The sequence below is a fragment of the Ptiloglossa arizonensis genome, chromosome 8, assembly GCF_051014685.1.
Source record: "Ptiloglossa arizonensis isolate GNS036 chromosome 8, iyPtiAriz1_principal, whole genome shotgun sequence".
NCBI classification, from domain to species: Eukaryota; Metazoa; Arthropoda; class Insecta; order Hymenoptera; family Colletidae; genus Ptiloglossa; species Ptiloglossa arizonensis.
Window position 1 is genome coordinate 8,242,817 of NC_135055.1, and position 13,648 is coordinate 8,256,464.

General features: G+C 35.1%; 1 protein-coding gene across 1 annotated transcript in view; it reads left to right on the top strand.

The window, feature by feature from the left end:
• The window catches only part of LOC143150343 (dipeptidase 1), a 214,770-nt gene that overhangs the window by 144,527 nt on the left and 56,595 nt on the right, over positions 1-13,648 (top strand). Inside the window, exon 6 of the mRNA XM_076318535.1 lies at positions 10,760-10,892. Within this exon, the coding sequence (XP_076174650.1) occupies positions 10,760-10,892 (133 nt within the window). The remainder of the gene's footprint in view (positions 1-10,759; positions 10,893-13,648) is intronic.

Below are 13,648 nucleotides of genomic sequence, written 5' to 3' on the forward strand. Positions count from 1 at the left end.
TATTTAAAAAATTAGTTACAAGTTATTATAATATATGATAATTCATGATTAGTTATTTTATATACTTTTATTTTCTATATGTTCCTATTCAATGTTTAGTTATTTATCCTAAAGAGAGGCTTTGATATAGACGGAAGTATGGAATAATAATTTCGTTTAATATTGTTGTTCTTTATGCTACAAGAGATCTACTTCACTACATCAAATATGTATTTATATAAGAGTAAAGTAGTTCATCTATATTTCAATGTGAAATGGTGTTTATATGCTAAACAGTTTATTGTTTATTGTATGTACTGTACAAAGTTCATACAAAGAAGTATTGACCGATAAAATAGAAAACTGATTACCTCAATTATGTTTGATTTGCAATTGTATCTTTATCGAGACCTCTTTATCTGTGATTATGAGTTTTGAATGAATTTATACGTTCCTCCATATTTTCTTCGTAATTGCTAATTACTTAGTAAATTGTCTACTTATACAATAATAATTTGTTATGTCACGAAACATTCGATTTCTCGAGTTCGAAAACAAAATTTTTTAATTCCGTAGTAAATGTATCCCAGTTAACAGTTCTAAATGCTTTGAGTATAATTTAAATACAATCTATTGTTTCAAGCAAGAAGAGTACTCAACTATTACAAAATATTTCTCTTACAGCCAAATACGAGGGGTTCATCCTCTTTTCCCATACATTTGGATACTCAAGTGGTGTACCAGCCAGTTATCTCTAGCACTAATGTCTGCTCGCTTTCGTTCGCATTCCCTCTCTTATCTTTCGATCTCATTTTCCTTCCTCTCCACTTAACTCGAGTTTCACTGATAAATCGACCGGGTGTTTCTTAGGGAAATAGAGAGGGCTTTAAATTTACTCAGAAAAAAAAGGAATCTTAGCAAAGCAAGAAAACTGGGAAGTTACTAAGAAAGAAAGGCAAGTGGTATTGGCTGGGCGATTAAAAAGGACAATAGGAACGAAGAAATTTGTATAAAAGTTAAGAGAACGAAAGAATACGAACATAAGCACGAAAACTAGGGATGCGGATAACCTAGATCTGAAATTTCAATTATATTTATCAGAGGACCATGAAAATCCAGAGCGAACCTCCTAACATGGTACTGGGAATTCATAATTTGACTATCAAAACGTAATTCCAAGGAAAAGGACTTTCATTTTCATCGAAAGTAGCTCATCTTGAGTAATCATTCACTCGAAAGTAATCACCTTCCTTACTGGAATTCAATTTTTTAGTTTCTTCGAGGAAGTGTACGTTCGCGGTATGAATAAATATTAAAATTCTGTAAGGATACTCGATATACTAGCTGCACATCGGTTCTTAATTTTTATATTAACTTTGACGTCTAACAAGATAGGATTACTCGATAGTGGAAACTTGAGAACGTATGAAACCCTATAAATTAAGCGTATACCAAGAACTTGCATGTTTCCCTGGAAAGGAAGAATGTTCGCTAAAAATTTTACAAGTATTCCAAATTAATCAAAATTAATACCTAATTTGTACAGTACTTACCGTAAAGATTTATACCAACTTTGAATTTATTATACAAAAATCGGTTCAATGAGTTGTTAATTCTGTTCGAGTAGTATGAAATATCTGCTGAATCATTTCTGTTGCAATATTATATTTCACTGTTATTGGAATATAATCTATTATACTATGATGGTTTTTCCCACCGAACTGCGAGAGCTTAATCTAGAAGCCAAAAGAAGGAAAAATGTTATATAAAGTTTGCAAATTAACAAGTTACATAAATATAAACAAATAATGGAAAATAACGACTGACTATTATTTTTTTATTTTTCTTTCCAGCACATCGTCTGGATCACAACTCGATAATGTTTGCATGGTTACAAAGATATCGAATAGATTTCTGTTTATCAATAGTCATTTCCAATTATGAAACAAACCTGTGCAGAGAAAGGGGACTGAAATACCGAAATTCGGTAAAATATTAAATATTTATTTCTAATTATGTAGCATTTTTTCTTCCTTTGACTCCTAGATCAAGCTTTCGCAGTTTGGAGGGAAAAACCTGAGACTGTCAATTGCACTTATCATTTCACCTACTTGTTTAATAACTTTCCCGGAATTTTTCTGATAAATAATCGTGGCTATACAATTCTTTGGAATCTGTGAAATGACGTCTTACCAATAGTTGAGGTGTCAAAAATATCAAAATTTTAAACACTTTTTAATATATCTTTATTTCGATTTTTACTAAAGATACTCTTCGCTTTATAAATATTAATAACTGACATAAAGAATTTTATTATTTAATAAGATCCTTGTACTCGTAGTTTTGTATATTTCCCGCGAATGGAGAGATTCCACTTTTACGCAAAGTGAACGCTAATCTAAATGTGGGGATCTCTGATGGGTATTGGTGGAGAAAGAGCCTAGTCCGTTTATCCCTCTGTCGTTCAATTTGTAAGGATTTGGGATTTTATCATAACACAGTTTACCGTTGGTAAGTTGACAGTCGGAAGAAATGTAACAAAGTAGATCGTAGTATTGATGTACAAACATAGAATCAGATCACACGCATTCTCGCTATCGAGAAAATTGATCGCATCTACTGTGCAGAATTCATTTGTTGATTAGACACCTACAGTATAAACGGCATAGAGGCAAGAAGAGTATCCGTTTAATCCTTGCCAGAAAATCCCACTTTTAAGTTTTTAAGAGTTCCGCTGTATAGTAATGGGAACCTCCGTATCGTCGAGGTACTCGCGAAACTGCGGATTTGCTTATATTTAATTTTTATTTAAAAAATGCAAATATAGTTCTCCTTATGCAGAATGTTTTCAAAACTGCTCTTTTTCTTTAAACATATTGCCATTGTTGTTCAAAAGTAATTTATACAATCAGGACTTTTCAAATTAAATTTCTTTTCTTCCCTATCGAAGCGTGTGTTTTAAACACGTACGACAATGTAAACACAATTTTTATTTTACTATATGTATAAGGATCTCCTGAAAAGACGAACATTCAAATCTCTTTTCTATTGCAAAAAGATAACGATCGTTTCATTTTGGCATCACTCGTTTATTTCTTACTGCAACAATATACTTGTAAATATTTCTACAAACAACACTATTACACTATTAGTAAGTAAAATATACTAAGTTGCTCGATAAGTTTCATCAAACGAAAAAACTTATCGAAGAACCTATTATATTTACATAATGTATAAATTAAAAATAATCATGTAAGAAGAAAAGTACAATTGTTACCAAGTATAAAAATCTCTGGAAATGTTCTGCGCGTTTCTTTCAGAGACTGATTTCAAACGTCACTTAACGCATTCGAAACCATTACTGTAATTGTACATCCTTTTATATGCGAACGCTGCAAGCCTTCCAATCAGGATCGTGCCTAGGGATTTTGGTGTCCAGGGTAACGGTGAAATACGAAGTCCTTTGCCTATTCGTTATGTCGTATATATATATGTGTATGGATATTTTGCATTATTGTCGTAAAAAGAGCTTTTACACGAATTATGCGGACGATGAAATGTAATTATGTATTTTACTGGTATTGTGGCGCTCACGAACAGGGTCATCTTCTGTTCCTGACTTGCCACAGCCCTACATTCAATTATCGTTACTCGTATGTAATTTTTCATATTTGAGTACTAATTATACAACGCTTGCCTGTAGAAGACAATTTGAAACAGGCTCTTTTGTTTTTCCATACGTGGACGCAGAAATGGTTTTATTATGCTATAATTACATGCCAATTATTTCTTAATATCTTTATATGCTTTTACTTTTGTAAGAAGTTACATCGAAAAATTGTGATTTAAAGTTGAACGAGACATTTTTGTGAGAAATGAAAAGGAAGAAGTAATCTCTTTTAATTTTTATTTTTTATATAGAGTAGCATATAAAACTTTCTCTATATGAATAACATTTTTAAAAATATATAGTACTTGGAATATTTTTTTATGTACGCAGCATGCATTTTTAATTCCACAATGAAACGTTGAGCATTAGTGAAATTAAGCAAACGTATTCTAGGCAATACCGATATCCTAATAAAAAATCAGGGTTCGAAAACAACAGTTATTTCTGTATTATATTATTATATCTTGTTACGATGTCAGGTAATTTTATTTTAAACAATATGGAGAGCAATAACATCAACATGGATAAATCCCCGTATGTACAAAATAAAAGTTATCGAATTAACAATCGAAACAAGTTTACTTTTAACAAAGCATTTGTGTTAAATGTTTATTCGACAATAATCCTACAAATCTCGGAAATGTTTCGTATTCTTTCCAAGAATCTTTTGCACCATCTTTAAGACGAATTGTTTTTCATAAAAGGAATCTTTCTAAGACTTCCTCGACCCCTTGTTTTCCTGAAGTGATTCTTCTTAAGACTTTCCCAAACCCTTGAAGTGAGGTCAGAGAGCGCGTGGGATACCCCACCCGGCAATCCAGGTGTGAAACCTATCCACTAAATCCCCACGGTGACCATACTGGCAAGATTTCAGGGGGACACTGGAGGCCGACAACGGAAAGACTTCCAGTGCCCCTTCTTGGGCACTTCGAATGATGAGCGAGGGGAGAGAAGGGGGAAGACTTTACACCCAAGCCCCCCTCAGTTCGTGGGGCCCAAACTCAAGACCGTCTGTGATCTCCCCGGTAAGGAAGCTTTGGAACAGTGAGCGGCTCACCTCTCCCTCGCCGTCACGCATCCACCCACCCACCCACACACACACACACAGAATATTCAAACAACCAGTCTCCGGGTTGCCGAGACTTTCAGCCCCTTCCTGTCGTCCCAAGAAACTGGAAGACACGCGACGAGCGACTAGGAAGGCTGCCTCCGCCCCCACCCCCACCCGCGCGCCCATGCATCCTTCTCCCGACCTACTTCTGCAACATGATTCGTTCACAAAAGAAAACCACGGACCTCCACTTCCTCTCACTGTCGAGCATAGCGCTCACTACATCCGACAATGAGGGGTCTCTCTCAATTTCCCCCGTCAAGACACGTCGCTCATCCGTCCAATGTAAGGCACACCTCCAGGGTGTGTTGCGCTGTATCAGGATACAGGGTCGGTGAGGCAGTGTCAGCAAACGCGCTGTTGCTTAATACGGCGCAAATATCGCCTGAAACACCCGTGCCTGGACAACACCTGCACCATCCAGTAGAGAAAGGTCACCTTGTCTACTGTCTACTTGTCACCTCTGTCCACACCATCAAGTGATCGGAAAATTTCGACGGTCCACTGACAACTCGGCTAATCGTTGCTACCACTGCAACAGTGTGGACTTTTGGACGGACTTGAGGGCTTCTACCTCTCGTGCTAACAAGGACCTTTCCCCGTTCGCGTGGCTCTCAGAGGCTATTATAGCAGGCCGCGTGCAAATCTAGTGGGGGGAATTCCCTACAGAATGGCTGCCGTCTCACAGGACACCGTCCTGTATGCGTGGGCGACTCGTAAAGTCAACTGCCTATTGATCCGGCACAGAAGTGTCATGCCATGCCGGGAGGCGGTTAAGTTGCCCACCCACGGGGCGACCGAGTGAACCATTCTCAGGTGGCGAACCCTGTTGCCCCCTCCCCCTCCCGCTCAATTGGGAGGACCCGACCCAATGCGCTAACTACCTCCTCCAACCGCTGAGCCAAGCGACCAAATTGTCTCCCAAAACGCCAGTGGCTGTCGAAGAGAAGTTCCAGATGAAATATCTGGGACTTCGCCTCGAGAGTGGCGCCACCCATCCGGATCAGAGGGGATGCCAGCTTCTGTCGAAATGCGTGGAAACTCAGCACCTCGATTTTACGAAGCGTCAGTTCCAGACCAATCCCCGTGATTCATTCGACGATGCATCGGGAACCCTCCTCGACTCGTCGGACGGCCCTTTTCCAATGGACCACGACACCTAGCATTAGCCTATCATCGGCGTAACGCATCAGGCTGACGTCGTTGGAGAGGCTCTCGTTACCCAGGATGTGTATCTAACGTTCGGTAGCAAGCTTCCTGTGTCTTGCAGTAATAATTTAGTTACCATCGGAACTAAAGCGTGGTGACGTGTCCGGCATTCGACATATATTTACTTTTATCTGCCCGTGTTTACTCGCCGTGAAATAAATTATTCGACACCGCGTGTCGTCTTCGCTTCCTTTCGCTACCGAACGTAGCGCTAGTCGCGGCAGGCAGCGAGAGGTCTCTGTTAACTTTTCCGACCAAGACACGACACTTATCCGTCTATGTAGGGCACACCTCTAGAATGATCAGTCTACTGATCAACGGATGTTGCCACTGTAGCAGCATAGATTGCCGGACCTGGCGCTTGAGAGTTTCAACCTCACGTCTTGACAGGGGCTCTCACCGTTCGCGGGGCTCGTAACGACTGTTGTAATAGATCGCATACTGGCACGCGAAGATTTAGCAGGAAAAGCCCCGACAGTACTAGAATATCGATAGGCATTTTTATGCTCCTGTTTAAAGAAAAACTGGAGATTCGAGTATTCTAAATTTCATTCGGTTACTTATTTATTTAGGGAATATATTCTACAATTGGTACAATCAAGAACAAAATACTTTCGTAACTAATCATCCAAATGGTACTGAATTATCTATAAAATGTAGTACAATATATCAATATTCTATATATCAGTACTAGAATATTGATAGGCATTTTTATGTTCCTGTTTAAAGAAAAACTGGAGATTCGAGTATTCTAAATTTCATTCGGTTACTTATTTATTTAGGGAATATATTCTACAATTGGTACAATCAAGAACAAAATACTTTCGTAACTAATCATCCAAATGGTGCTGAATTATCTGTAAAATGTAGTACAATATATCAATATTCTATATATCAGTACTAGAATATCGATAGGCATTTTTATGTTCCTGTTTAAAGAAAAACTGGAGATTCGAGTATTCTAAATTTCATTCGGTTACTTATTTATTTAGGGAATATATTCTACAATTGGTACAATCAAGAACAAAATACTTTCGTAACAAATTATCCAAATGATAGTGAATTATCTATAAAATGTAGTACAATATATCAATATTCTATATATCAGTACTAGAATATTGATAGGCATTTTTATGTTCCTGTTTAAAGAAAAACTGGAGATTCGAGTATTCTAAATTTCATTTGATTACTTATTTATTTAGGGAATATATTCTACAATTTGTACGATCCTTCTTTACAAGAACAAAATACTTTCGTAACTAACCATCCAAATGATACTGAATTATCTATAAAATGTAGTACAATATATCAATATTCTATATATCAGTATTAGAATATTGATAGTTACATTTTAGTTTTACATTCTGTTCATTGTAATGGTGCAAAAATGTCACGTATACTTATTTTCGGAAACGTTTTCTTTCCAAGTAAGTAACAATATTAATTAAGTAACAAGTTAAGATTACAAGTAATTGACAAAATTTAATAAAGAAATATTGTAATAATTTATCTGTATGCATATAAAGGAAGCATGTGACATACGTTAAATCAATTTTATTATTGTTTTCGGTAGAACACTTGATTCTGATTGTTCACTACACCTTAGAAAACATATGTAAAAAGGTTCCAGCTGCATTAAGTTGCAGGTTTAGTGATAGGATTATTTTTTCTAACAGTTGTTAAAATTAACGCTTCGATAGTATGGATTAAATAATTTTCAAAATAATAATGATTATTACGCATATTAAATTCTATTCATTTTTTCATCACAAGAAACTTATCGAATCAGTGATATTCGTACATAGTACTTAAAAAGGAACTAAATCATTCTGTTTCTTAATAGCTAACTTTGATTAAAAGGTTATACTAATGATGATTCTCATTCATTCGGTCTTGCTACGGTTACTATCGATCTTTTTCGCCATCTTCACCAAATAATTCTTCAAGTAATTCTTACTTGTGATCGTACGAGCAGCAACAAACTATGGACAGAGTTTGGATGTAAACAACTTGTGCCTTTTTTTTACAGCAGAATAATAGTCATACAAGTTTATTACATTTCAATTAGAACTTAATATATAAAGACCCAAATCCTTAAATTAGTCATTTACATGTGTCGGTTGAAACATATTAGTTTCTTTTCTAAGTGTTGTCTCTTTGCATTGTGGACCATTGTATTCATTTTAGATGCCTCTATTAGAATCTGAACGAGAAAACACTGTTTCGTTTAAAAAAAAACTATAATTTTCTTCAAACAAGATGTTGTTTCCATTTGTAACCTAAAAAACGGGGCCACGGTATGTCTCCATGAAATTAAATAACTTCTGCCTCGAACATTCTTTGCTAGTTTTAAAAATAAACAAGTTATCCAGGTGACCTATTTTAAGTGTCTCACCTCACAGTCTGCGCTAGGGGCGACCATACACCGTAGTAGTGTGACCAGATTTTTTTTCATTCAAATGTACATAACGTAGAAAGTGTCCACGTAAAATGTTACATTATAATTTCTTTTTTCGGCTTCATACGACACTTTGGGACTTATTTCGTAACATACGAATCATAGCAACAGGACGTTTCAGGAGGTCAGAGGTTAATCACATCTAGCCCATTTGTTCGTCTTTAGACCTTTTGCGGAATTTCTTTATAGATAAAGTAATAAAGAGCCTCGAATTCTTATGCTTCAACCAGTCTACAATCGTTAAAAGTTTGTGGGAATGCGGAAAATAATAAATGAATGTTTGAAATTACATATATAGGCAGCACTTTGGGCATTCGATAAACTTATATTCTACTACAGAAAGTGTGTTTGACTGTTTTACGACGTATCTTTTGAATATTTATTATTGTGTCACTTAAATCGTACGTAGTGGGACGAAACAATTTGTGCAAATGTTATTTGTACTTAGATGAGCCATCTAGAACTGTAGATTTGTATCGTTGCAGTGAAAGAAATGAATAGTGGTGTCTATTTGCAATGGATTATATATAAATATCTATGTAATATAAAAAAAACTCGAGAACCTTATAAAATGAAAAACAAATTTCAACGATGTCCCCAATATTTTCTGAAAAACAGTTTATAACACTTTATGCGGACCACCGACCTGCATATATGCTGCATATACATACTGCATGTATATACAATAGATGAATTAGAGAAAGTACGAAAATAATTTATGTAGAGTCGAATTCGCTCCGAGAAATAAAAGTTTACAATATCAAATTGAGTAATAACTCTTCGATAGCTCGTTAAAAAAGATTTTATCGAATCGTATCGTACGTGCCCTTCTTTACTCTCGATTCCTAGATGTGGTGTCAAACACGAGATAAAAACACCAACAATAACACGGAGTAACGGCGACACTTGAGTGCTGAGAAGTGCACAGGAGCGGAGAGTACTGTACTCGAGGAAGATTTTCTCAGTGTTTTTTCTGCACGCTAATTGTGTTTACATACGCAAATAAGCAAGTACTATTGTACAACGTCTGAAAGAGTTTTATGTTTAGGTATAAATATATGTACGTATCAGATAAGAATCGTATAGAACCTTTCTGCTTTCGTCATCGATGTTTATAAATCAATATCAATGTGTCTATATGTGACGAAACCTTTCAATTAAAGAGATCTTCTCTGTAACCAACGAAAAAGTTCGATTTTTTTCTTTTTTTGCATTTTCTCAAAGGACATAGACTTAGAAATATATGTGCAAAAGCATATCACCAAACTCGTAAAATTAATAAAGTTATACATATTGCTTGGTCGAGCTATACAGTTCGTTGTTTGGTATCACAACACTGATCGGAACGTGCAGCAAAAAAGTAATCGATAGTGTAGTGAAATCAACACAATAGATTGCGTCGAGCATGTAGCATGTGGAAATGAAAGGAAAGATGAAGCAGTTGACAAGTACGACTTTTGGTTTGAAATAACAACATTTTTGGCTATCGGTATCTTTAAAGAAGGCTTTCTTAGTATTTTTGAAGTTGTATGTGGAGAGTACTGTTGGACAGCAGGCCGAATTATATGCAAATGTCCGTGAGGAACATCGGATCGATCGGTTGGAGCAAGGGGTAACAGATGCTGCAAAGAAAGAGCTGAAAAATGATCAGAGTGTGGAATTTGTTTGAACAACAGGAAGGTCCCCTCTACCGTCCTACGCTAGCAAATTAGCTTTATTAAGTACGATTTTGATTGAGATAATACAAAAAAAAATTGTTAAATGCGTTTTTCTCGATACTATCTTTTCTGAATTGATTGCAATATCTCAAAATCTACCTGACCGATTTCGTTCATATTTGTCGTGTACATTCAATACATATGCAAAAGTTGCATAGTTTTCTTATAAAAAAATAGCAAAGGAAGTACAAAAAAGTATGCTTTATGGAAGAAGACCCCCTTAAGGGGATATTGTTATCTAGAATTTAAAAAATCGATTTTTTTATATTGTTTTCCCTTAAAATGTATGACTTCGAAAATATGTCTACAACAGAATTTGTTTGAATTTGAAATATTTACGAAGTTATAGCCCTTTAAAGAGCACAATTGACAATTGTGGCGGACTGATAAGTAAAACTTTAATCGTATTTTTCTCAAAACTATTTGGTATGCTTGTATTAGTTTATGTTAAAAACTGTTACTAATGTTATTCATAATTAAACAAGCGACACTGTCACTCGTATACGAGTGACGGTACAGTGAAAGTATTGAAAAGCATACATGTTCTATTTACAATTGTTTGGAAAAATAAAAATGTCGGTTATTGATAACGTTTGTTCCATTTCGGTTTTCAGTTTTGGTCTGCCTATGTTCCATGCGGTGCAGCCCAATTAAATGCAGTTCAACTTTCCTTGGAACAGATCGATGTGATCCGCCGGCTAGCCGAGATGAATGCTCAACATTTAACTTTGGTTACCTCCGTCAAAGGTGAGAGTTCTATTTAAATCTAAAATAAAATTTTTAATGGGTACGGTATAATCATTGAAAATATTCTTTTCAAAAGAATATAATGGCAATTAGGGCTCACAAAATTAGATAAAAATTAATTAACCTATCTAAAATCGCAAATTGACTCTCTCGAAGTAATATTCAACTTTTTGCTTCCCTTCAATAGAATTCATGCTATCGAGTATGCAAAAAAAGTCATGATGATAAAATTAAATGTAAATACGAGAAAGAAGTGTGACTAAATTTTTCCAATGTTAATAAATGATTTTGTTCGAGTAATTTCTGTTTTAAGCTACTAATTAGACGAAGGCATGTTCAATTCTGTGTGTAAAGTCTTCTGTGAAAATATAAAGTGCAATTTAAAATTCCTAACAACTGTGTGCAGGGGAAAAGAAAACAGAATCTTGAAGGAAAATTTCTTCAGGCAAAATTTATCAGGCACAACTCCCTCAAGTTACTATAAAAATAAAAAATGTAAATAATGCCGAGAAACGAAAAAAGTACTATGATTTCTCGTCCTGAGGAAATACGATGCATCTCTACAGATTTTAAAGCAGTACAACAGTACGATAGGATTTAATCTTCTACATTTCAGAGAAGCAAAAATTGTATTATGAAATGGAACATAAGAGATTATTAACCGAAAGTGTGCTTCATTTGTATAAATTCATAAATTGAATTATCAGTTGTATCGTACATTTTATTGAGAAAATGTGATACGACTAATTAATTTCTAAAAAAGAATACTGACTAGTTTGCTGTAATTATTCGTTTATAAATATCAGTTTAATGTATTATAATAGGTAGCTTTTTATGAATAATATGACATGTAACAACAATTAATGTGTTTGATTAACACATTTACGGTCTAAGTTTGAAACGGCTCTATTAATATTGTACAAGAAGACATGCGAACGTAAACTGAATATAAAACATAGTAGTTCTAATTAATTATCAGACGTCCCACACTCCGTACAAGAGCCATGGAAAGTGCTAGAAATTAAATCTTAACCAATACTTATCCATTAATAAAAAGAACGAGTAATAATAATGACTATTATTATTGTTCCACTATACACAATTGCGTTGAAAGTTTGTTCAATAATGAAACCTAAATGTAATTAATCCCAAAGAAAAAAACACAGATTTTCAAGTTTTAAATGTTAGTACTTATTCCAGTGGTAATTAGATTGCTAGGAACGCATACCAACTGCAAGTAACAATGAATACAGACTGAAACGGCAGAACCTAGCAGGAAGTTTGTTCTCGAGGAAACTCAAGAGGACAAAGGACTAATTGCTCGATTTCTCTGAAGCAGTATCGTTCAAGAGAAAAGTAATTATTGGTTCCAACTTAATAAAACCGTTTCATATTGTTCAAGCTTTACCGATGGTTGGGAAAGACGTTTACTTATCGGTGGAAAGTTAATCGATACAATTACCTTCTAGTAAATCTTAATACTGCTTCAGCCCTTTGTTATAATGTAATTGCTATTTAACAAGTAACAAATTTGGAGCAATTCGTAAATTTGGAAGTAGACCAAGATAATCTATTTAAGAAGATTGAATGGGGCAATTTTTAAGTAAACTGTCTATCCCATAAATAAGTGTTCGAACAAAAGCTACATGTTAAAGGAGATCTGTAATAATGTAATTAATTTTTTAATCGAACATTTAATATCGCACTATGAAAGTTTAGGAAGTATGGAACACGGAGTAGAAAACAAATTTTTTCTATAAGATGTGCCAAATGGACAAAAATTTAACAACCACAAAATAATGACAGCTAATGAAAATTAAAATTAATATTTTCTAATATATCTATTGGAATTTTTAATTTAATTGTAGAGACTTTATCAAACAAACACTTTTATTCAGCAGAAATCTTCGATGATTTACTATGGCACTCGTTACACAAGTGAGTTCGACCGTTAACACGTATTTGTAAACAAGAGATACACCATAGATGAAAGTTACATAAGTAAGGACTCGCATTATACTTGAAAATCGAAACCGTTAATTATCAATATTCAAATCATAAGTAGGGAATTTTTCGTTGAAACTTGTCGAACTCAAATAAACCGTCCAAAGAGGGCAGTAAATGAAATACAATTGAACAAATTTCGATCAGCCGGGTTTTGCTTTTGTAGCTATGTAACATTTTTGAAAATAATGGTCGCTCTAATTGAACAAATATAGAGAATAATGGCGATGACTTCAACAAAATTCATCAATATCCGAAAGCATTACTGTAATATTTAATATAACAAGAAATCCTAATGATTAATACTGAATGCAGAAACTTCTTGTTAAAAGTCTGAGGTTTTACTTTATGGGTATTTCTAATCCGAATTAAGTGATGAAAGTAGGAAAAGGAAGGGAAAGCATTTCATCCCGGACCTGCTAGTGGACTCATCAATAAGACATCCTAACAGGCCCTAACTTATACGCCGAGATATTGGGAGATCGGTAAGGGATTGTATATATACCGATCGGAGCTGGTACGGGAACTTGCGGAAAACAGTTGGCGGTCGATATCCCTCTGGTGGCGAGTATGAGAAGTGCCGCTACTCTACCCCCTTGCCAGTAGTTAACAATATTCGGTGTAAGGTCCTCTTCTTGATTGTCAAGGGATTGTCCGGGAGGCGTTGTCTTTTCCGTCGTTCGATTTTGGCACAACAGGCACAAGGGATTGGTTTTTCCAGAGTAGTGAAAGAGAATGCTTCAAACTCGTAC